Source organism: Arvicanthis niloticus, chromosome 9, assembly GCF_011762505.2.
Source record: "Arvicanthis niloticus isolate mArvNil1 chromosome 9, mArvNil1.pat.X, whole genome shotgun sequence".
Taxonomy (NCBI): domain Eukaryota; kingdom Metazoa; phylum Chordata; class Mammalia; order Rodentia; family Muridae; genus Arvicanthis; species Arvicanthis niloticus.
The window spans coordinates 66644672-66667860 of record NC_047666.1 but is presented as its reverse complement, the minus strand read 5'-3'; the positions used below and the strand labels follow the sequence as shown (position 1 = coordinate 66667860).

General features: G+C 39.1%; 1 protein-coding gene across 1 annotated transcript; it reads right to left on the bottom strand.

The window, feature by feature from the left end:
* Positions 1–598: 598 nt before the first annotated feature.
* LOC117714811 (killer cell lectin-like receptor subfamily B member 1F) lies at positions 599–19201 on the bottom strand. Its single transcript, XM_034511485.2, has 6 exons — positions 19063–19201; positions 14150–14248; positions 13441–13509; positions 9148–9302; positions 8690–8805; positions 599–2550 (listed from the first exon to the last, which is right to left on the bottom strand). The coding sequence occupies exons 1-6, from the start codon at positions 19169–19171 to the stop codon at positions 2427–2429; spliced, it is 672 nt and encodes a 223-aa protein (XP_034367376.2). The 5' UTR covers positions 19172–19201; the 3' UTR covers positions 599–2426.
* Positions 19202–23189: the final 3988 nt, after the last annotated feature.

Here is a 23189-nt window from a genome sequence, read left to right as displayed (position 1 = left end):
TCAAGGATTGTGTTGAATGTGGTCTGATTTTGCTCAAAAACCTGTGGCTTTTTCCTCATAATACACTATCCTTTACGATCTCCATTCATCTAGTCTCTCTACTATGTCACATTGTCAAAAGCGGAGGGTCTAAGGGAAGTGAGGCAGAGATGATTTGGGCTGATAATTTCATGACATTTTGTTGGTTTTATATTTTTCAACAGTTTTTGTGAGTGATTATCCACATTAGAATCAAGGACTTTTCTGTAATGCATGAACCCAAGAGTTACCCATGTCCTTGAGCAACCTCAGTAAACTACTGGTTCTCTAAGATGAACAGGATGCATTTGTCTTTTAGTTAACAGAAGCCCACTCTCTCTGGGAAGAATAGAATTAGACTCCTGGGGATGATGTTGCATCACGGTTGAAGGTGAAATATTTGGAAATAAGTTTTCTATTTGAAGGTTGGGTACATGCCTCGGACTTAACAGGAAGAAATAGAAAGATGACAGAAGTCATTCAGTGCATAAGCATTAACATTAAATTTACATGTGCTAAGTAACTAATTTAAATACAGAAAATAGAATGGTCAACTGGAGTTCAACCCACATAAAGAACTACAGACAGTTAAGGAATGCTGAGGGGGAAGAGCATACAAATTGGTTATCCAACACCAAATTATCAGCCCTGAAAACATGTATGCAAGTAATGTTATGTCAGCTGAGTGGGTTCTATTTAGATGTATATATGCTTCCATTCAGTAACTGTTCCGAGCCCCTCTGTGTCCCCTTCACCTGCAAAAGAGACACGTGAGGCAGTGTTCGGGTGGTTACACAGTGAGGCTTTATTCTTGTATCAGCAGAATCGGAAAGAACCCAAGCCCAGAAAAGGCACTGCTATAAGTACCCTAGAGTGGCGTGGTCACTTCTGATTGGCTGTTCACTCATTACCCATAATACGCCCCGGGATGGGCAGTGACTTTGAAGCCCTTGCTTTTTGCCTTTTGCACCTGCGCAGTTAGTTGTTTACTTGTGGGAGCACAGGATGCCCATGCCATCTTGTAATGGCGAATGTTATCACGCTCACGCAGCTCATAACAAGTAACAATTAATGTAAAATACACCATGAGTTTGAAAGGGAAGAAGGAGGAAGTGCATACATACAAAGTTTTGGAGGCAGTGTAGGGAAGGAAAAAATGTAATCATATGATCTCAAAATAATTTTAAAGTTTATTTTTGAATAATAATTGTCTTTTCTTTTTATTTTTTATTTATTTTCCTTTCATTTAATGGAAATAAACTTTGGTCATACATATTCTAAATGTGGTTTCCCTCCCCCAAATGCTTTCAAATCTTTGATCACAGCATATACTTTAATTTTATTAACTTCACATTGAGTGATGAGGGTCTGTAGGTGTCTATTACAAGAGAAATTTCATTATGTATCTTTATATGATAAGTTTAGTTTTTTTCTTTTGATTACAATAGAAAATTTTTTTATTTTTAAATAAAGATTTTTATTTTTTGGTTTTTGGTTTATTTATTTGTTTGTTTGTTTTGTTTTGTTTTTTTACAGAAGCAGGCATCCAAAAGATGTATCAGAATACTTAATTTTGAAAATTTCACTACAATTTTTACATAAGCCATAAGTTAAAGAGAGATGTGGATGAAAGAAGTGATGAGAAAATTAGAGTGGGATGCCTGTGGACAGTGGGAAAAGACAAGCCCTTGTCTAAGTCTTGTTGTTGTTGTTGTTGTTGTTGTTGTTGTTGTTGTTGTTGTAACAGGAAACTAGAGAAGGGAGCCCACTTTTACACAGCTCAGAAGACTGAGAAGCCCAGCATCAATGGACCAGCATCTGCCCAGGGTCTGCTGGTATACCATCATAGAGTGGGAGGTATCATATGAACAGAGCTCAATTTGCATAAAGTCGCACTTATTTTCACAACATTAGTCCATTATTAATCAACAGATGTGCAAGTGTCAATCAATATAAACCCTTCCCACCTCAAGCTCCTTAATACTGAGCCTCTGCTGTCAATCAAGAGCAAGACTTGAATCAAGGTTCTATAGCCCAAATGTGAAATGGCTTGAAGTGGGGATGGGGTCAAAATCCAGACTTTATAGTTTTCTGCAGCTGTCTGCAAATGACCTCAGACACAGAGATGAACAAGGGCCACACAAGGCCTCCAGTGCCCCCTGCTGGCCTGGGCTTCCTTCTGTAAAACTCCTCTCCTAGAATGTCACATCTGTGTCTGTGTACATTTACATTACACAAAATCTGGACACGAGCATCTGTAAAAGTTCCAGTGGTTTTGGAGTCCATGCTTTGTGCCACTACATATGCACTGGATGGTCCAACAGCCGACGGCGTTTGGTGCAGAAATCTGATGTGGACAGTAAAGTAAACAAGATGAGATTCACAATCAGGAGTCAGGACACAGGGTTTCAGACATGTTTCAGAGTCTTTTGGCAGATCCAATGGTTGTCTGAAGAACAGGAATCTGAAAACACTTCTGTTTGTGAGATGATGGCACAGCTGTTTTTTACATCCTTGCCAGTGATTTGTAATCTGGAGAGCAAAGCACAGCTGCTCCTAGTATCCAAGATTTCCATACAATTATCACATCAACGATTATTTGTCTTTAGATTTTTAAGAAAACTCTTGATTACATAGTATTTATGTATAGTAAACACACAGTGACAAACATTATAAACATATGTAAACATTTAAAATACAGCAGATAAAACCCCTATAATTTTGCATTGCACTGTCACTGAAGAATTCTTCCAACAAGAAATCTTAATCATGATGTACAAAAAGGAGGTTTGGGAATTGGGGATGAAATCTACTCCACCTGCTACAAACATTATGTAGAAAGCATCTTCATTTTGCTGAACTTTAGTTTCCTAAATTATATAGGGTAGGACTAGCTAATGTTTAGGGAAGGTATTGAGATATACATGAATACATGTCAACACTTACACACATTAGGTGCTCAATCACTGTATTTAACAGACAGAATAAACACAGTGAGTCTATAGAATTGGATGCAGAGAGGACAAGAGTTTCAACTCATGTTGAACTGGATCTAATTCCTGTAGGAAGCTGCTGTTATCTGCGCAGTTGCTAGGCAGATAGGCTTCCTTAGTCACTGCCAATCCCGAGGCATATTGGGTGGTGAGCGAACAGACAATCCAAAGTGAATACGTAACTCTAGATTGTACTTAAGCGGGACCCCTTCCTCAGCTCTCCCCTTCCGCGTCTCTCCACGTTTCTCCATGTGGGTGATAAAGATTAAAAAGCCTCGTTTACAGTAACTACCTGATCTCTGCGTCTCGTGATTTCTCCGCGGATGCAAAGCTCGAGGGGGGGCGCGTTAGATCTGGTGCCGAGAACCCGGGAGATTCCACGCGCGGTTTTCCCAGGCGGCAGAAATCTCTACGCGTTAGCGGAAGAACCCTGAGCTTCGAGGACGGTTAAAAGATTGTGGATGTGCGGGGTCACCTCTGGAAGGTATGCTTGGGATAGAAACCTTCGTCGCGGGTGGATATTCACCCATTGCCACCGCAATAGCTAGCCTCCTGTTTGCGTTGCTTTCAGCTATTAGGGCAAGTCAAGAGGTTTCAAGAGAGGTCCATTCCAGGCTATCAGAACCAGAGTGTGTTAGTGTGAGCCAGCGGCGGCATCAGGCCAAGGAGCCTGGAGGGATAGAGTACTCAAAAGGAACAAGGGCTACTGCAGAGTCCATTAAGCTTGAGGACCCTCCGCAGGATGGTGGAGAGAGAACGGAGGTCAAAAGGACCCCCCTGTACTTCATTAAGGAGCCTGACTCCATAGAACTGGGCAGCTCCGAGGAGGAAGTAGCCGCTTGTGCAAAGTATAGCCATTCTGAGATAAGACTAAGAAAGATCTTAAGTCACTCAGCCCAGCCCCACCGACCTCGGCCGGAGCCAGCGGCTCGCTCGGGCTCGAGGGTCCCCTGCCATGCTTCTCGGCTCGGGCTGTGGGAACAGACATGCTGCAACAGGGCCTGGGTCAGACCGGTTGCAGAGGCGTCTGCGCTCTGCTACGTGTGGCGGCTTGCAGCCCGGCAGAGCAAGGGAGCTTGCCGCAAAAGGCAGACAGAGGAGGGAGGCAGTCTGCCCTGGGAAGCTGCCTTCCAGCTGCGGGCACACAGAGAGTGTCCTGCGGGCTCAGAGCAAGCAATGCCAGTGATGGAGATGATCTTTGAGGATGTCGTGGCTGGGTGCCATGCAGCCATTGTCCCTCGTAAGAACAAGAGGATACAAGATTGGCTGAGGGCCTGCTGTGGCCTGGCGTGGGAAGTTTTTTGTGTTTCCTTCACAGGTGAAAACAATTTAATTTGGGCCCGTGGCACATGGCAGCGCGAGCGCGGTCGCGATGGCAGAGCGCGGCCTGGAGCCGCTTGCCCCCCCCCCCCCCCCCCCCCCCCCGTGGTGCAGACGCGGCTGCAGGATCGGGAGCCTTCGGAGGATCAGAAAGAAGGAAGCTGGATTACAAGATTTCGGCTCTGACTCTCCTGCCATTGTGGCTGAGTATATCGCTGTGGGATTCGGTCAAATCTTAAACTATTCCAGAGGTTTTTAGTTCAAATTTAAGGTTTTAAATAAAAGCAAAATGGTTCAGTTCAGGACTGCGCAGGCAGGCAGGCAGGCAGAGGGAAGTTAAGTACATTTACATTTGAATTAAGACACGCAGGCTGTGGCCAGAAGCAGTTTTCCTTCTGAGTCTAAAGACCAGATCCTAACAAGGTAGCTTATATTCAAAGTTGTTAAAAATAAGATTCCTTAGATTCCTTTAATATGTGTTACAATTATTAGAGAATAAAATTGGCTTTTATCCGATATTCTCATGAGACAAAAAAGATTGGTTATTAAATTAATCCAAAATAAAGTTCAAATTTAAGATTTATACAGCCTAACATGTCTTATCCAGCTACCATTTCAATAAATGTTTACATAAAAAATATTTTTATACCATTCCTTTACATTTCTGGTAGAGGTAAAAGGTTTATAGGTAATAAATTTATTCATAATGTTTAAGAGCCCATGGAACAATATTTGTTAAAAAATAATTGCTTCAGAAAATGGGTAATGTTTTATATTTTACATATATATACAAATGTTATTATTTTAATACAAAAGGGTAAGAGGTTAAATCTTTTGGTGTGTATTATTCATTGTGTGATATTTGATTAGTGGATTTCTCTAAAGAAAATTTTTCTACAAGCTATTGCTTCAATATAGCGAGCTTTTAAAATTTCTAAAATACTTGTTACTCCAGAAAAGAATTCAAAGACAGTGTCTTTCAATATTTGAGTCAATTTGACTTTAGAAATAGCTCAGCCATTAGAGGCTAGACTTAATTTAAAATATAAAGGCTAAACTCCCAGCAGCCACATGGTGTCTCACAACCATTTGTGGTGAGGATCTAATGCCATCTTCTGGCTTGTGAGTGTACATACAAAGAAAAATAGTTTACTTTTAATCTTGATTTGCTCTTAGTAATTTTTAAAAGTTGTTAAGAGATATTAATTGACTAAAACCTCATCTTAAGCTTACCATAAGAGGATTTAAAACCTCTGTTTAATGTTTTCAAAGGGATGTAAGTCCAAAATTAAATCATATATATATTTTCTTGAGTTTATCCTGCTTCAACACAATTAAATTATGTGTTATAGCCACTGTTAAAATGTTTAAAAGGGGTATATCTGCCTTTGTCTTGTTAAATATGTTTCTTAAAGTGCAGAATGTTTTGGCTACAAGATTTAATATCTCTAGCCATTTAAATAACATTAAAAATTAATAAGGTGTTTAAAAATACATCTACACAACCGGTGTTGGTGTGTGTAGACCCTTCATTTTTCTTTATGTTATCCAACCTTCAGAATAATTCTGATATCTTGGATTATAAGAATGTTACATGCTTTTAGCACAAGGCTAGAATGGATCACTAGACCTAGCCTTGGTTGTGCATGTGCCTACCTTTGTGCCCATCTCAGTACATCCTTATGGAGACTTAAAATAGACTTTGGTCAATCAGAGAGTTGATTGGCTCTAGCCCATGTGAAGGGGCTCACAGATGTGGCTCAAATAAGCTGTGTGTCTCAGCGACCCCACATCCAGGTATTTCACCTCTAAGATTTGTGAATGATGCATTTACTTAAAGCCATAATCTTTCTGCTTATTTAAAAGGAAAGTGGAATGGGAAGTTGGACCAGACACAACAGCCATTGCAAATCCGGATTTCCAGCCTTGATGGAGTGCGGATGGAACCTGTTTCCTGTGGAGATTTTACTTCTTAAATTTCTTCTGCCTTTTCTTTCTTCCTTTCTTTCCAAGAGCCGGAATAGGCCTGCTTGATATACAGCCCTATGATGTGAATTAGTATTCATAGATGGTTGGTTTGTAAGCTCAGAGACCAATAAAATAAGTGACAAGGTAGCTTAAAGCCTAAGCACTCGCAAGCCTTGGAGCAAGCATCCTCCCTGAAATTTGACGATCTAGGCTAGAAAATAGCCTATGACAGAGACACTCTCAGTCTATGCACACCAGGGGTTTGGCCCATTGCACTGGGGTAGATGAGAGGTCTTGTCCAGTCAGCTCTTGCCTAAATAATTGTGGTACCTAATAATAGGTTGACAGCATTTGCACCCCTGGGAGCTATATATACTCCATTGCACAGGGATGGGTGTCAATTCTCTTTATATTTCCTTAGCCCGTGCACCCAGAGGACTGGTCTCCATAGCACCTGGAAGGGTAAGGAAAAATTCTTCGGACTATAAGCTCTTGATCGCTTATTCCCCCAAGATGGAGTTTGCTTGATCGGGTTTGAGTTCGAATCTTATTTGGTACTACATTTAATCGGCAAAAGGCTGTTTCATATTAATAATTTAAACAGGGGGAGATGTAGGAAGCTGCTGTTATCTGCGCAGTTGCTAGGCAGATAGGCTTCCTTAGTCACTGCCAATCCCGAGGCATATTGGGTGGTGAGCGAACAGCCAATCCAAAGTGAATACGTCACTCTAGACTGTACTTAAGCGGGACCCCTTCCTCAGCTCTCCCCTTCCGCGTCTCTCCACGTTTCTCCACGTGGGTGATAAAGATTAAAAAGCCTCGTTTACAGTAACTACCTGATCTCTGCGTCTCGTGATTTCTCCGCGGATGCAAAGCTCGAGGGGGGCGCGTTAGGGGGGGCGCGTTCCTTCCTATGTCATCCCAGAGGCTGGTGCATTTTTGCTTTATTGCAGCACAAGTCTCATACCCTGAATTCCTGCAGACCCCTACATGTAGGAATGAGACCAGAAGACAAACACTAACACAGGCATCTTCTGGGCAATTGCAAGGAAGGATGAGTTCAAGACTAGCCTTTCTCTTGCAGAAGATATAACATCAGACAGTAGGCAGAACCCCCCCCCCCACTCCTGTGCCTTTGCCTCTGTTCCTTTGCCTCTGTTTCTTTTTCTTAATAGTGTTCCTTGAGAATGAACAGAAATTCTGATGACACCTAAGATAGAAAGGTGTCTCCCTTTCTATCTTATTTCTACCTGCTGTAGACTCCAGGCTCACTGGCCCAAGTTCTTCTGGATCATTTTCTGGTCTCCACCTCCCATCTCGCTGTAGGAGTGCCAAGATACAGGTATTCACTTCTGCATCTGGCTTTTTATATGGGTTCTGTAGAATGAGCTGTGGGGCATAGACACCTAGAGATTGTACCTGGAACCACTGTCTCAGTACAGTGCAAACAAAAGCAGACTTTAGCTGACTCTCTTTCTCCTGTAGCAGGACGGCCTCCAGATTTAGCTGGTTGTTGCTGTTTGATCAGAGTATCATTTAATCCAAGGGTAAAATCACACAGAAATTGAGTGTAATCCTCCATTTTACATGAATTGTTTCACTTTTTAATCATAATATTTTTGTATTATGAATCAAGATTAAGTAAACATTTGACATCATATACAATTAAGAAACACACACAAAACAAAATCAATATTCATACAGACACAAACACACACAAACAAACAAACATTAGTTTGTATGAAATTATTTGCAAATGGTAATGTCTATTCTGGTTCTGCCTAGAGAAGCTTGTTTTGTAGCACACTAAGATGCAACTTTCTGCCACAGTTCTAAAGAACTACATAAGAATTTTTGTGTGACGATGGGAGAGATGGTTTAGAGGCTAAGAGTGCTTACTGCTTATGCAAAGGACACAGATTCAACTTCCAGCTCCCACAATCATCTGTAACTCTAATTACAGGAAATCTGAAGCCCTCCTCTGACCTTTCCAGTCTCCTGCATGTACATGGTACACATACATAACTGCTATCACACACACATAAAGAGTTAAAGAAATTCTTTGTGTGTATATTTATAAAAATTTAAAATCTAAGTATTTCAGAGAGACATTTAAAAATATTTTATCTCTAACATGGATAAGTTAATCTACTATTTATCCTGTAAAATTCATTGTAAATAAATACACACACACAGACACATACACAGAGAGACAAATTATTTTAAAGGGTTGATGTGTAACTGCTACATGAAAAATTTCAATAGTTGACTTGTCTTTTCAGCCTATTCTGAACCTTTCAAGAATTTATAAACTAAATTAAAATTATAAACTTAATTTTTAGTAAAATAGATATGAATTGAATTGTAACATCACCTCATTTGAAACTTACAAGTCAGGATTTAAAATAGAGCCATTTATCCACTTCCAGACCTTCTCCTCTTGTACATAATTTAGTCCAATAAAAAATAGCTGTTCTTTTCCCTTTATAAAGTTCTGCACGAATCTCTATAATCAAAACAGAGGGAAAGCCTTAAACTACAGCACGTTTATTCATGACTTACATTCTTTTATTAACCTTCTAAAACATGATTACTCCTATTTGAAGTTTTCCTTGCTCCCCACCAATAATTCTCTCTACATTGAAGAAATTTTTCTCTATATATTTGTATTTTAATTGATTCATCCAAGTTATTAACTCATAAGTCCAATTATTCTCTCACATTATGAACTCTTTAAAATGCAAGCCTCCAGTTCCTGAGCATAGATAATTAGTCAGAGCCCAGAGAAGTTGACATAGCCTAAAGAAAGGCGTTATATTTTACTTAACAATATTGCTTAACAATTTACCAGTTCTTCTTTAGTTTCAATGTGCAACAAAGTGGCATCTTTTATAGAGCAGGCTGCTAGACCTTCTGTCCAAGGTTTGGAAATTTGAGAAATAAATAAGCATTTGTTCCAGTGTTGATGCCAGTATCTCGGGCACTCTAATATGGCTGATCTTCCTAGAGAAGAGAGAAAACATGTTCTATTTGTGCACTGTTTCTGCTACATCACAATCAACTACACACAGTAGGTACTTCACTAGTGCATGTGGGTGCTGCGGATGGTTCTGGTATTGTTTGTATTTTGATGTTAATTCTGCTTTCCTGAGACAGACTGTGGATGAAGAATGAGTCATGTACTCAGGTTACTTGTCAACCATCCCCTAATGAATAAAGGAGCCAATCATTGGTGGAGTAGGAGAGACTTCTGGGTTGGATAGGGGAAGAGAGAAAGAGGAGAGAGAGGATCTTTTTTGGATGGGATAGCAATAGGACAAGATGTAGCTACTAGTGTCTTCCAGCTTATATGGCAAATCTTCCAGGATTCACCACCAGAGGATTTAGATTTAATATGGCTTACAAGAGTAGGATTCCAGTTGTTTTGCCCAGTGATTGATATTACCATTGTTTCTGAACTAAATTTGTGTGGTGTTTTCCTTCAAGGTGCGATTCAACTGGGTTCAAGAGAGAAAGGTACAGCAGCAAAGTGTGGGATTGTCAGATGTGCAGTGAAAGGCCATAGGGGTTTTGAAGCATGGAGCTGGCGTGGTAGTGACCTGCCCATGGGAACTTGGAGAGCTATGTTGAGAGATTTTGAAGCTCTGAGTCAGAGTCTCCACAAGATCAGAACTGGCCGGTGAGATCACTGGGGTTGAGAGGAGCTGGGTGTAGCATGGGAAATTGGTGTTCTTTTTTAAATCTTCCCGCAATAGATGGTTCCTAATATGGGGCAAGTATCCACTAGAAATTTAAGATTATTAGCCTGAGATTTAGATTTTTTTAAGTGAGTAGCTAGGTAGTGATAATTATCTGCTATAACAAGTATTAATTAATAAATGTCTTGTGGCTCCAGGCAGAGAGCTGAACAGATAGATGGTATAACAAGATGGCTGCTCTAGGCAGAGAGCTAAACAGAAAGATGGTATAAAGATATATTCTTCTAATATGTCTTACAGGATACTCAAATTCTGTCTAATGTGGTCTCCACAGGAATTCTGGGCTTAAATCCTGCTTTGAATAGCTGCCTGCTTATTAGCAGGTATAGATAGAAGTGTGAATTAATTGTTTTTAAGTTGGTATAAATATATATTGTTCTAATACAGCCCACAGGATACTCAAATTCTGTCTAATGTGGGCTCCAGGGGAAATTTGGGTTACTATCCTGATTGGCAAAATAGAAAAGGCCTAAAAATAGGAACACATAGTATTTTAGTTTACTTCATTTGTTTTGGATTGTTTTAATTTTCAAAATGGGTGTAATTCTGAGCTTTGTAGTTATATTATTCCTCTTGGAGAGATGTCAATATGAAGGTTTTTCTGGTTACTGGCTCAAGGAAATGCTGATTTGGGAGATAGGTTTTGTCTTTGCATTTTTAGAAAAGGTGATTTGTGTCTATACACCTTCCAGAGTAATATGGATCAGATTTGATAGGGGGAGACTCCCCACCCCCAGAGGACTAGATTCCAAAGAATCAAGCAAAAAAGTTATCTTCCTGATACTAAAATTTTGTTTTGAGATTTATATATTACAGAATATACAGCCTTAATGAGTCTCATCTTCAAACATGCTGAACTGACCTGCTTGAACTCCTGGTGACTTGAACTTTCAGCTGGATCCAGTCAGAACACAGACATCAGAGACCAATACAATCACAGGTGTGGCCTTCTTAAAGCTAACCAAATCCCCCATTTTCTCTACCCTCTCGCCATACTTCAAATATATCTCAAAGCTCATATTCAGCTTGAAGAAGTTATGAAGAATTGTGTAGTACCAGTTCCCTGGACATTGGGACTGAAGGTGGTTATTCTAAGTTTGTCTTTATAGAAAGTATAGAAATGGTCATAATTGGAACAGGGAGAAAATGGCTAGAATTGATTGTATAGCCATAATCTCATTTGGTAGAAATCTTTATACTTGTTACTAGGTAGAAGTCATAGTTTCTTATTTTGGTACAGAATTTATTCTGGTACAGAATCAAGATTTTTTTTTGGTATAATTTCCTTCTATTGATACAAAATTTTATAAGTGCAAGGCTTAACACCCAGTCCTTCTATAAATGCCATTATAAACTGATCTGAGATGTTTAAGCCTGTGAGTTAAGGGCCAAATAGCAAATTCATGGCTCTGAGTTTATTGTTAGGGTGTTGTCAAGATATTTAATTAGAAATAGCTGACAGTAGTTAACAGAGAACAGTCCAGATTACTTTACATAGATACTTGGTTTTCAAAAATGTCAGAAATCCACAGAATTTGACATTTAGTATTATTTATTCACTTGTTGAAATAAATCTGCTCCCAACAGCTTCCCATTTGTGGATTAAAAGAAGCCACTAAGCATCTTACCGTTAGGTGAGGCTGTACATTGTGGCTGGGTGACTACTGGGCAGAAATTGCCAATCTTTCCTGCAGGCATGTACTGTTCTTGAAACGACATAATTTACAAGTTAGGACAGCTTAGTTCTGACAAGACAGAATAGGCTAGTCCTTAATGATTCCTGCTTTTCTAAGGTCTGTCAGATGATCCTGGGCTAAAAGGCTGAAGACTGATGCTCTAACTTTCTGACTTACTGGGGCTGTATAAGTAGACAGCTGTCTCTACAACTTGTCTCAGTTCTGGAAGGTGTAGTAAGCTTCCTATATCTTCAGATAATGTTGGTCATTCTCAGATTTCTGGCGCGGTTGAAAGACTACTTATAGTCTCATAGCCAACCCAGGCTATTTACATTGAGAGAAGAGATTTGAGATGATGGCTTTCAGATGGCATACAATCTAAAGCCAGGATAAAAGTCAGGTATAGAATTATAAGTCTTTTAAGTTAGGATACATGACAATGTTCCATTTTATTGACAAAAATGATGGACTGGGTGTTAGAACTATCCTGCACTTTATAAATTGCAAAATGGTAATAATTGTGTTTAATTTATATCTGAGATAAGAGTCTTTTAAGTGGACAGAAATGGAAAAGTGTTGTGGATGGTGTTAGTATTGTTTGTATTTTGGTGTTAATTCTGCTGTCCTGGGAGGGGCTGTGGACAAGGAGTGAGTCATGTACTCAGGTGACTTGTGAACCATTCCCTAATGAATAAAGGAGACAATCACTAAGCAAGTACTAGGGACTTCCAGAGAGGAAGAGGAGGGCATCTTTTTTGGATAGGATAGCAATAGGGCCAGATGTAGCTACTAGTGTCTCCAGGCTTATTTGGTGAATCTGCCAGGATTCCCAACAAGAGAATTTAGATTTAATATGGCTTACAAAATTAGGATTCTAGTTGTTTTGCCCAGCAATTGATTTACCATTGTTTCTGAACTAAGTTTGTGTGGTGTTTTCCTTCGAGCTGCAGTTTGACTGGATTCAAGAGAGAAAGGTATGGCAGCAAAGCATGGGTTTGCCAGATGCGCAGCCAAAGGCTGTGGGGGTTTTAAAGCAGGGGGCTGCTGTGGTAGCAACCCAACAGTGGGAACTTAGTGAGCTGGGTGGAGAGATTTTGGAACTCTAATTCAGAGACTCCATGACATAAGAACTGGCTGGCGAGATCACCATAGCTGAGAGTAGCTGGGTATAGTGTGGAAAATTGGTGTTCTTTTAAAATATTTTCTGCAACATTTGGGAAACTAATGCTGTCATATGTCAGGGAATCATCATTAATGAGAAGAGATTCATTTTATATTTTGTTTTTATTAATTAACTTCAAATAGAGTAACCTGTTCAACACAGTCATTAAATTGAACAAATATTCCATTTTTAACTTGACACCTGCCTATGAGTGCTCCTGTGCTCCAGCACCAGCAGGCAGCAGGGCCAACTCTCATAGATGTCAAGGTCACACAACCCTCATAGATGTCAAGGTCACACAACTCTCATAGATGTCAAGGTCACACAACTCTCATAGATATCAAAGTCATGCAGCTTCAACACAGTTCCCAGCAGCAACTTTACTAACTGTGTGACTCTCCATGAGCTCTTAACATTATGGCTGTCTTCTCAGACAAAACCATGGTAATATAGTGTCTTCATGGAGGGCTGTTGTGAACTTTGACTTAGATAACTCACATTTTCTGTTACCTCTTATTCTCGGGAAATTTAAGCCACACAATTACCTGTTAGTCCAGTCCTGTTCTCTTGAGCAGCCACACTGCATATTGGTGGTTTTTGCACCAGGAATCTCACTAGTAAACAAGAAAAACACACAACGGGATGAAATGGTGAGATGAATAGTAGAAAGGATATTCTATTTCTCACATTCTCACTTCAGACATTGGGGTTATTTCAACAACTCTGAACTTCTGGACTGAGGATAAAATGTCAGCAAACTAAATTAAGGGACAAGTTCCAAGACAGGATACACGAATGAGTAAAGCACAGACCATGCGGATTCACAAGGCTCTAAGGTTGCATATGATTCTGCTTGACAAGTCAACCTGTGGGCATGGTTGAATCAGTTGTTCACAGTCACTCCTGAGCTTGCTCATCTGCAATCGCAACCACCCCAAGACAAGGTTTAACAGGCATGTCAGAAGCAGACACTAACATGGGGACTTTTGGGTTTCTTTATTATTGTCATCTTTCTTTAAAAATTTGACTTTTATATTTTATAGCTCAAGATACACATTTGCTATATCCAGTAATGGTTTCATGAAAAATTAAGAAGCATTGAAGAAATGTGAAATTTTATCAGAAAGCTCAGGAGCTTGTCCTGTAACATTACATGGCATTGACCTCAGCCTAGGTTTAAGGCAACCAAGTACTATGAAGAGGACTAATGTTTATGTGGGAAAATTATGAAGCAAAAGATCTTGCCTCACTTACCTAAGACACTGAGTCCAATCAGGCTCAATAGAAGAAGGATTAGCCCAGCACAGCCAAATTTCAGAGCCAAATGATGCCAGTGTGGGCACCGACATGCATCTAAAAGTGCAAATATTATACTTGTTAAGTCCAGTTGAGAACTTCTCAGGTAAATATTAGAGGGGTTCATAACTACCATAAGATCTCTCTTAACTACAAGGACTGTTTCCAGCACTCCTAGTAGACTGACTGAGCCTGGAGTCAGCGCCACACTTCATTTTACCCATACAGAGAGAGAGAGAGAAAGAGAGAGAGAGAGAGAGAGAGAGAGAGAGAGAGAGAGAGAGAGAGAGAGAGAGAGATTTCTATTTTAACTTAGCCCATGATATATCTGGTAGTTATAACTTTCACTATTTGATGTATGACAGTATAAACAATTTTTACAATTAAATGGAGTATCTGGAAATCTCACCTTTATTTAAAGGAATGAATTATTGCTTCTCTGTGGCATAAGTGGGCTGTCAGTATCTCTACTTTTGTAATGTGGGTCCATCACTGACTGAGTGAGTGTTCCTGGGACACAGCACTGGCGATTAATGAGTCATGTCTTAAGCTAGAAGCCATGATATCTCATCACTGCTTCTCAGGGCACTGCCCAGCTTAAAACATTGAATTACTTATCACTACAGTTTTATAGTTAGTCATTTAAACTCACTGTTGAATGCAAGTAATAAAAGCTACAGACACTAAAATGGCAAATAAGGAGCACTGCGGTATAACATGACATATACTGTGTCTATAGAAGTTATGGAAGTACGATGATGTAACACTGTGGGAGTTCTGTGATCACCACAGCCAGTGCTGTATGATCTGCCAGAGGTAACAGGCAGTTAGGTTCAGCATGACTAAGCAGCAGGTGTTGGTTCAAAAAGGTTCAAAGCAGGTGTTGGAGTCTGACCCCAAATGGTGTCTTTTAGGCATTTTGAAGTACAACAATTTGGTAAAAACTTCTCTGGTGAAAACTAACCCAATCCTTTGTATACAATATAACTTAAGACTTGACTTCTTTGTAATTATATGTTATATCTTCCATAAAGATAAGTTTTATGGCTTGAGAAGCTCACTACACTTGTCTGGGAGATGATTCAGTGGAATCTCAGCCATATAGATATTGTAACAGTTACCAGAGTACTAACCATGTATATATAATCTCTCAGATTACACATCCCTTCTTTAAAGGAACAACCCTTTGTGTTTAACATTCCTGTTTCATCTAGTGCTTATCTGTGAGCACAGACCCTCTATGTCTCCTACATAACATGGCATACACTATATCTACCACACTGCACAGCCTAAACACTGTGTTTGATATCTCTGCCTTCTTTGGTAATTCTATCAACAATGGGTGGCTTATGTTTATTAAACAGCAGAATGTACTAATTTTTGAAATGTGGTCATCAAGTATCATATCTTTGTCTATTTAACTTTCTCCTAAACAATTAAAAATATGGGTTGCATATGGGAAACAATGGTAATCTTGTTTATAAAGATAATGAGAAACATTAGCTGGCTCTTCCATCTCTAATTTAAATTAAAACCTCTTTTGCTCTCATTTAATTTCTAACAGCTCCATGTCTTACCTTTTTTATGAATGGTTTCTAGATTTATTTATTAGAACCAAGCATGGTACCATTTTAAGCAAAGATTTCTTACTGCTTTTTGTTTTGCTTTGTTCTGTTTCTGAGATTGCTTTTCCTGTAGCATAGGCTAGACCCAAACTTACTCTTAACTAATTAAGGATTAAGGATACCCTTGAACTTTTGATCTCTTCGTCTGCTATTCCTAAATACTAGACTCAGAGCTGCGTCCCACCATACGTAGCTATGGTTTCTTAATTTCTACAAATATAGATTATTCCTGGTTATGTTGGTTTCCTGTTGTTTGTATGTATTTCCTGGTATAAATGATAGCATGCTTTGAGTTACAGATTAAAATATTAGACAAGATATGCTTAAAAAGATTTTTTAATTTTCATAGTATGGCCCAGAATTGCCTGTGTATCCATTTTCACTCTTTTTTTTTTTTTTTTTTGTCGTCATCTTTGGTGCCTGAACTGTATAATTGAGATGCCAACAAAACAAAACGGTAGACCAGCTTTAGGATGCTGACAAATAAACATTAAGAAAGCTAAATTGTGTTAAAATGTTCTTGAGGAAAAACCACTAGAAATTAAATGAAGCAGAGAGAATAGAAATACTTCTAAGAGATAAGCGACAGATTTCCTCAGCCTTATGGTCCCTTCATATCTGAAGACCCAGTTCATTGCTGACTAAAATTTTTCATACATAAAAAATTGTAACTATTAAACACATATAGATTTCCCCATCATATTCTCTAGAGAAATACTTATAACAGCTATTTGTATGGCACCGAGATCATCTTAGACTCTGTGGATAATCTGGAGATTATCTAAAGCACACAGAGATATGCATATAGGTCTTGTGCAAATACCATATTTTATAGAAGTTATAATCTTATATGAGGCAGTTCTGCACGCAGTCTTTTGTGAACAGTGAAAAAGCTGTCATGCAAGAAAATGGTGCATTGATTTTAAGAAATAGGACCATGGACTGTGATTCCTGCTGTGTAAGACATGTGTTGCTGGACAAGGAGGCAAAAGTGGACACACACACACACACACACACACCAAAACCTCAAAGGCCTCAAAGACACACTGAATATATGTACAATGTATTTATATTAGCCCTGAACTTCTTCTGAACACTGATGTGACACAGAGTGACTAAGCCCAGTTAACAAACACCTATTTCTCATTTTATGTATGTGCATTATTTTATGTTTCTCTCTTTTCTCACTCTTTCCACCCTTGAAATTCTAAATGTTTTGTAAAATACTATTATCCTTATAAGTCGCTATTTTTATGCCTTTTACTAAAGGCTAGTATTCAGAACCTTTATATTTCAAAATGATCACAATATAATGTAACATAATGTGGTATAATACAATATTGGGGACAATATGTTTAACCTCCATAAACCATAAGTTTCTTCATCTGTAAAATGACTGCTTCATAAACTTTTAGGATCTATGAAACAATTCTTATAAATTTAAAAACATGGTGTCTACTACAAAGAACCATTCAGTACACAGTAATGCTTCCTCATCTGCCTTCCCCCTCCCAAGTGATGCTTTTTTTGTAAAACTGAAAGTAAAAGCTTATTTAAGTGATTTTAAAACCCACTATTCCTTCATGCTAAGATATAAGGAACTGCATAGGCATCCTGCCCTGTATGAGCTGTTCTGGAAGAGATTAGACTGAAGGGAACAGCCATTGATCACTGAAGAGGCCATGTGAGCTTTAGTCATGTGGAAGTAACTACTTCAGGCATTTTGGGTATCCACAGAATGGTAAGTCATCTCCATTGTCCAGAATTTTCAATGATTTACCTCTCAAGCTGTTCTGAATCTATGGAATGTCTTCCAAATCCCTTTCCACCTGTCACCATTCCTCCTGACTTGATCTCCACATTACACTGGGCATGTGTGTTCCCATACAACACCACAGGCATGTTTTCCCTTTGAATTTGCAGGTCCAGCTTCCTAGAAGATTCATCTCTCAAATACTTTTTCTTGACCCCCTGGACCTTTCACGGCAGGACTCCAGCATCATCTCTCAGAAGGCCTGCCTGGATGACTCTGTGTGCTGCTGTTTCTAATGTCAAACATCATTCCATTTCAATGTTTTCCTTGCTGTTATTCAACATCACACAATCTCTGATGCAGGTGTTTAATGATTGCACATATACACATTCATAGAAACTCTATAAGGAAAAGATGTTGACATTTGTTTAAACCTGGATCTTATCATTTTGTAAATTACTGAAACAAAGTGGGGTGGTTATATCTGAACGAGCGAGTGAATGAATGAATGAATGAATGACATTTGTAGATAGTCTATCCATTCTATCATCAAAGAAAACATTTTTTTCGTTTGGTCAAAAAGCAGGTCACTGTTCATCTTTCTCCTTCTCTGCTTGTACCAGGATATAGAATGAGCAAACTATTGCAGCAAGTTTGCAGTGTCTCTAATAACATTCTGCTGCTCATATTTTCAAATCATTATTCTTCAGGGTTCTTTTAATAAAGGCTGAATAGAAGAGGCCCTATTCAAGTTCCATAAATATTACTTGGATAAAAAGCAATATGTAAGCTTTAACTCTCTGAAGCTATAGATATCTGCAGGCAAGCTGTCCTACACCATCAACACCAACAGAACCACTGCTTAAAAGCAAAATTTTCTAATTAATTAGTCTGTCTGTGTGAGTGTGTGTGTGAGAGACAGAGACAGACAGACAGAGACAGACAGAGAGACAGAGACAAGGACAGAGTGTGTGTGTGTGTGTTTCATAGTACAGATGTGTGTCTGTGTGTGACAGAGTACTGTGTGTGTGGCTGCAAGTGTGTACGTGTGTGTATAAGTGTGTTTTGTGCCTGTAGGTGTGTGTCTGTGTGTAATTTCAAGTATGGAATTTAGGGGTGTGTGTGTGTCTTTGTGTGTGTGTGTGTGTGTGTGTGTGTGTGTGTATTGTTGTCTGCTTCTGTTTGACTGCAGGTTGTGCATACCATAGTAGGTGTAGAGATCAGAGAACAACTTCAGGAAGTGATTCTCTTTCCAGGAAAAACAGTGGGAATTGTCAGTGTTCTTACTTCCATTTCCATGAGCCCCCGCCCCTACTTTTATTCCAGTTTTCAGGTTTATGCAGCAAATACTTTTATCTAATGAGTCATCTCACCATCCCAAAGGAATTGCTTACAAGTGTAAAAAAAAAACAAAACAAACAAAAAAAAAAAAAACAGGAAGGCTTAAATCTAGAATGTATGCAAATTCCAAAAGAATAAATAAATCCACTTACCTGGGGGGAGAGATGGGGATGGTGCTTGCTTATACCCTGGAGACCTAAATGTCTTCACATTGCTGTATGTGTCCATTGTATGTGTCTTCACATTGCTTGATGTGTCCATTGTAGACAGGAAATGGGAACTGTGAACAGTGACAAATTCTAAGTTCTGAGAAGCAAAATTAACGAAAGGAAGTCTGCTGTAGATACTCTGTTGTCTGTGGCCACACCCACCTACAATTGCAGCTCAGGGTTTCTCTGTAGTTATTGCACTTGGTTTCCATTATGCCCACACAATTTAAATAACTTTATCTTTGAAACAGAAGATGTAACATGTGATCTATTCTGGACGGTTTGATTGTTTTCTTTTTTAACCATTCACTTTGAGTCACTCTTTCAAGGCCCAGGGTAAACAAAGGACTCAATCTTGAACTAAATTTTGAGGATCTTGTCCCACCACACTTCCAGAATCATTCTGTGCCATATTGTGAAAATAAAACTATGAGAAAGTCCCTGGTGCCATTTTAAAAGAATGGAAGCTCTAAAATCCTCCTGAAACATCCAAGCCACAAAAGAAGCTATAATATGTGGAAATAACATGAATGTGGTTTAAAAACAAAACAAAGAGAAAAATCATGACAGACAACAGGAAAAGCAATGAGGAGGGAGCCACATGTGCCTCTCAGCATTGTCCTGAAGGTCCACAGAGATGTGGAATGTTCACCTGAGTTAAGGACTTCATCTCTCAGAGCTACGAAGAGTGGAGGATTGAGTGAATGGGTGTGCTAACTCCTCCAAGGATTTTCAGGACTAGAGCCTTAGAACAAGGACTAAAAATACCCCCAAGTCAGACACTTTCATATCACAAGTGAAAAAGAAGAAAAAAAAGCAAAAATTTCCTAAAAGAAAATTTCTGGAGGCAGAGTGGAATTAAACCAGGTGTTCACAATTACCTGGTAATGGCAGCAATCTGCTGGCTGTGAGTTCTAGGAGACTGGGGATATGTACAGACAACATGGGGCTCACACTCCATTTCCCATGACCTTGGTGATTAAATCATGAGGGGAGTCTGTATGTGTGTGTCTCACAGCTCACTTAAGACTCAGTGAAATGTCCTCAAGTGTCATTGTTTGATGACAGTCATTTTGCTCAATACCAGGCACAGGGCTCTGCCTTATGCTTCTTCATCTAAACCAAAAATTTGAGCAAGTGTGCAAGATTTTCCCAAAGTGTATGTTCTGAAGTCATCTGTGACTACTAGGAATTCAGAATAGCTCTGCTCAGCATAGGAGACTGAAGTAATATGGGTTCTGGTGTAGATGCTTACAAACACCTCTGTGCTACAAAGTCCGGACTAACTAGAACAAAAACAACCACAGATAAGCATCATTTGTCCATGTGAGTGTGAGGCAAACTGAGCACTTGCTGGGTACAGAATATCAGTTGTATCACCAGCCACTGCACAGTAATGTAGCCATTGTTACACAGATGAAAAGAAAATCATCTGAAAATGCACTCCTGGAGTACTTAGCTGTGCTAATGAGCTAATGGTGTCCTTTCGTTACCTGATTGTCAGAAATGTATATGTGTGTGTGTGTGTGTGTGTGTGTGTGTGTGTGTGTGTGTGTATACTACATAGTATATATATATATATATATATATATATATATATATATATACATATATATATAGTATATATATGTATATATATATATATATATATAAAATAAGAATTGAGAATTGTCTAGATCTTGTCACAATAAAACATATATATATATGTATATATATATACGTATATACACATATATATGTATATATATGTATATACATATATATATATATATATATATATATAGAGAGAGAGAGAGAGAGACAATGAGGTGCAGACAGATAGAAAGAGCATAGATAGAGCATAGACAGAGATAGAAAGATTGAAATGTGGTAGTACATACAAATAAGAAGATATTAAATCAAAGTCAAATGGTGAGTGATTGTAAATTATCCAGCATTTTAAAGTATAGCAAAATGTCTCAAGAAGAAATAAACACAAGTTTTTAACTTGAAACCTCTTTTTGTATCAAGCCCTTCCAGATTATTAATGGAAGTTAGGATGTAAAAAAAATAGAGTAATAATAAGTAATAGTATTCTTAAATCTAGAAAGGAACGTGGTAAATGAATAATTTTATGCAAGAAGGGGAGAATGTGAGCCAGAAAGTGGCAGTCATGAGCTAAGATCATATGCCTCAGGCTCAAAGTGCAAAGCAGTGGGTGCCATGAGCAGAATGGCTCACCAGGAAGCTACAAGAGCTCCTTGCTCCACAGAGGCATTGCTTGATGCATTGGCACACACACCAGAGCAGCTCTGTGGGAAGTTTGGACACTAGCTAGGGGGTTTTACCCCAGTCCACTTAAAACCAAAGAGATATATTAGAGAACAGAGTAGGCAACTGAGGCTGCTCCCACACTTCATCCTGCAGGGGATTTAGGCAGAACCCTCCCACACTGTTGAGAGACAGACCTACCCAAGGCTATCTCAGAAGCACTAATGAGAATCCATGACTTAACTCTGTGTCCTTTCCCAGGGGTAAACTTGGCAGTACCTGTGTAGTGATAATTTTGGTTTTTTTTTTTTAATCACAAAAATCTTAGGTGAGTATAGTTTTGTTTTAATCCCATGCGAGAGTATGGGGCTGCTTCAGATTGTCCACAGAGGCTGACTATGATTTGCCTAGTGCTCTAGCAGGAGTGTGATTTTGCAATGAAGATTGTTTATGTTTGGAATGTTGGGGAGTTTTGAGATGGTATAAAATGCTAGAGTCATGAGAGTCAGAGGGTAGGTTACTGCAGTTTCCCCTGCTGCTGCTGTCTGTTGTTCACTGGTATTTGCAGAATTGTTGGTTGGAGATAACCTGATGACAAAGATCAAACTTGCCCCAAGGAACTCACCTTCCCCAATCAGCAGGAAGTAGTCTAACAATATCTATGCCCCCTTTCCCCTCTAGCCTTCTTTCTCTAGTATCTACTATTGAAGCGGTAGAAGGGACGGGAGTGGTATAGGAAAGTAGGAAAAAACAAGGAAATAAATAGTGAAAATGTTGGGTTATAAGTGGCACCCAGAATCAGGTAGGCAGAATGGGAAATCTGATTCTGATGATGTAGGGAAATGGCAGGAGACACGGGAATGAATATTCCACTTCTAGATGTCAGCAAAAGGCTTCTCACAGCTACAGTAGATCCCCCAACCCCTGCACTTTGCTCCCAGAAAAAATTTTGGGGCTTTTTCTTCTATTCATAGTCTCTTTCTTAAAAGGTTGTGAGAATGGCTGAGCACTTTAAAAATTGCCAGTTGAAATGAAGGAACCTGAGAAACAACAATAACAACAAAAATAGAATAAATGGGAAAACCGAAAGGGTCTCTCTATTCTCCTGTTTTTGAAAGTGTTGCAGAGTTGGCGGTACAACTAGAAAAATTGTGAGTGGAGGTGAAAGTACTTGGGAATCCAGTAGAGCTGGAAAAGGGAAAATAAAAGTGCTCAGACCCTGTGACTGAACAAGAGAACAGGGAGAGCTTCCTGAAAAAAGAAAGAAGAAAGCAAACCCTGCCACAAGGCAGCAATCATTGGTTTCCCCTGTAACTGAAGAGAACAAGGTTGCTAATGAGGTGGATCATGATTATGATGTGATAGTATACTGTCCTATAGAAATGATAAATCTGAGGTGATTTAAAGAGGCTATGATTTCCAGTGGAATGCATTTACCCTGTGCAAAACATGTATTAAGTAACTGGACTATGCAAAAATAGAAGATTGGAAAGGTAGGGTATCAACTGTGCTAGAGGCCAGTCAGCAGTTAGAATGTTTATCATGGTGGAAGGAGGAAGTGCTGAATACTGAACAGTGAAACAGAGCAAGTAGAATGAATATTATCAAAGATCATTTGCTTGGAGAAGAGTGATTCTCTGATTTACAAGAAAAGATTTGATTTAAAGACGCTGTTATACAACAATGTTGCTTAGTGGCTTTAAGAGCTTGAGATAAAGTTAAAGAGCCTGGGAAAAGGTCCACATTATTTATGGGGATTGTACAGTCTTCTGGGGAAGGAAAACTTCATACATTTCTTTAAAAGACAGGATTCAGCTGTG

What these genes read in the sequence shown, in the direction of transcription:
- LOC117714811 (XM_034511485.2), bottom strand. Translation starts at nt 19,171, where the DNA reads ATGGACACATCAAGCAATGTGAAGACACATACAATGGACACATACAGC. An exon ending in ATCCCCATCTCTCCCCCCAG is followed by an intron (nt 14,249 to 19,062) that starts GTAAGTGGATTT and finishes TTGCACTTTTAG; the next exon opens with ATGCATGTCGGTGCCCACAC. An exon ending in GATTGGACTCAGTGTCTTAG is followed by an intron (nt 13,510 to 14,149) that starts GTAAGTGAGGCA and finishes CTTGTTTACTAG; the next exon opens with TGAGATTCCTGGTGCAAAAA.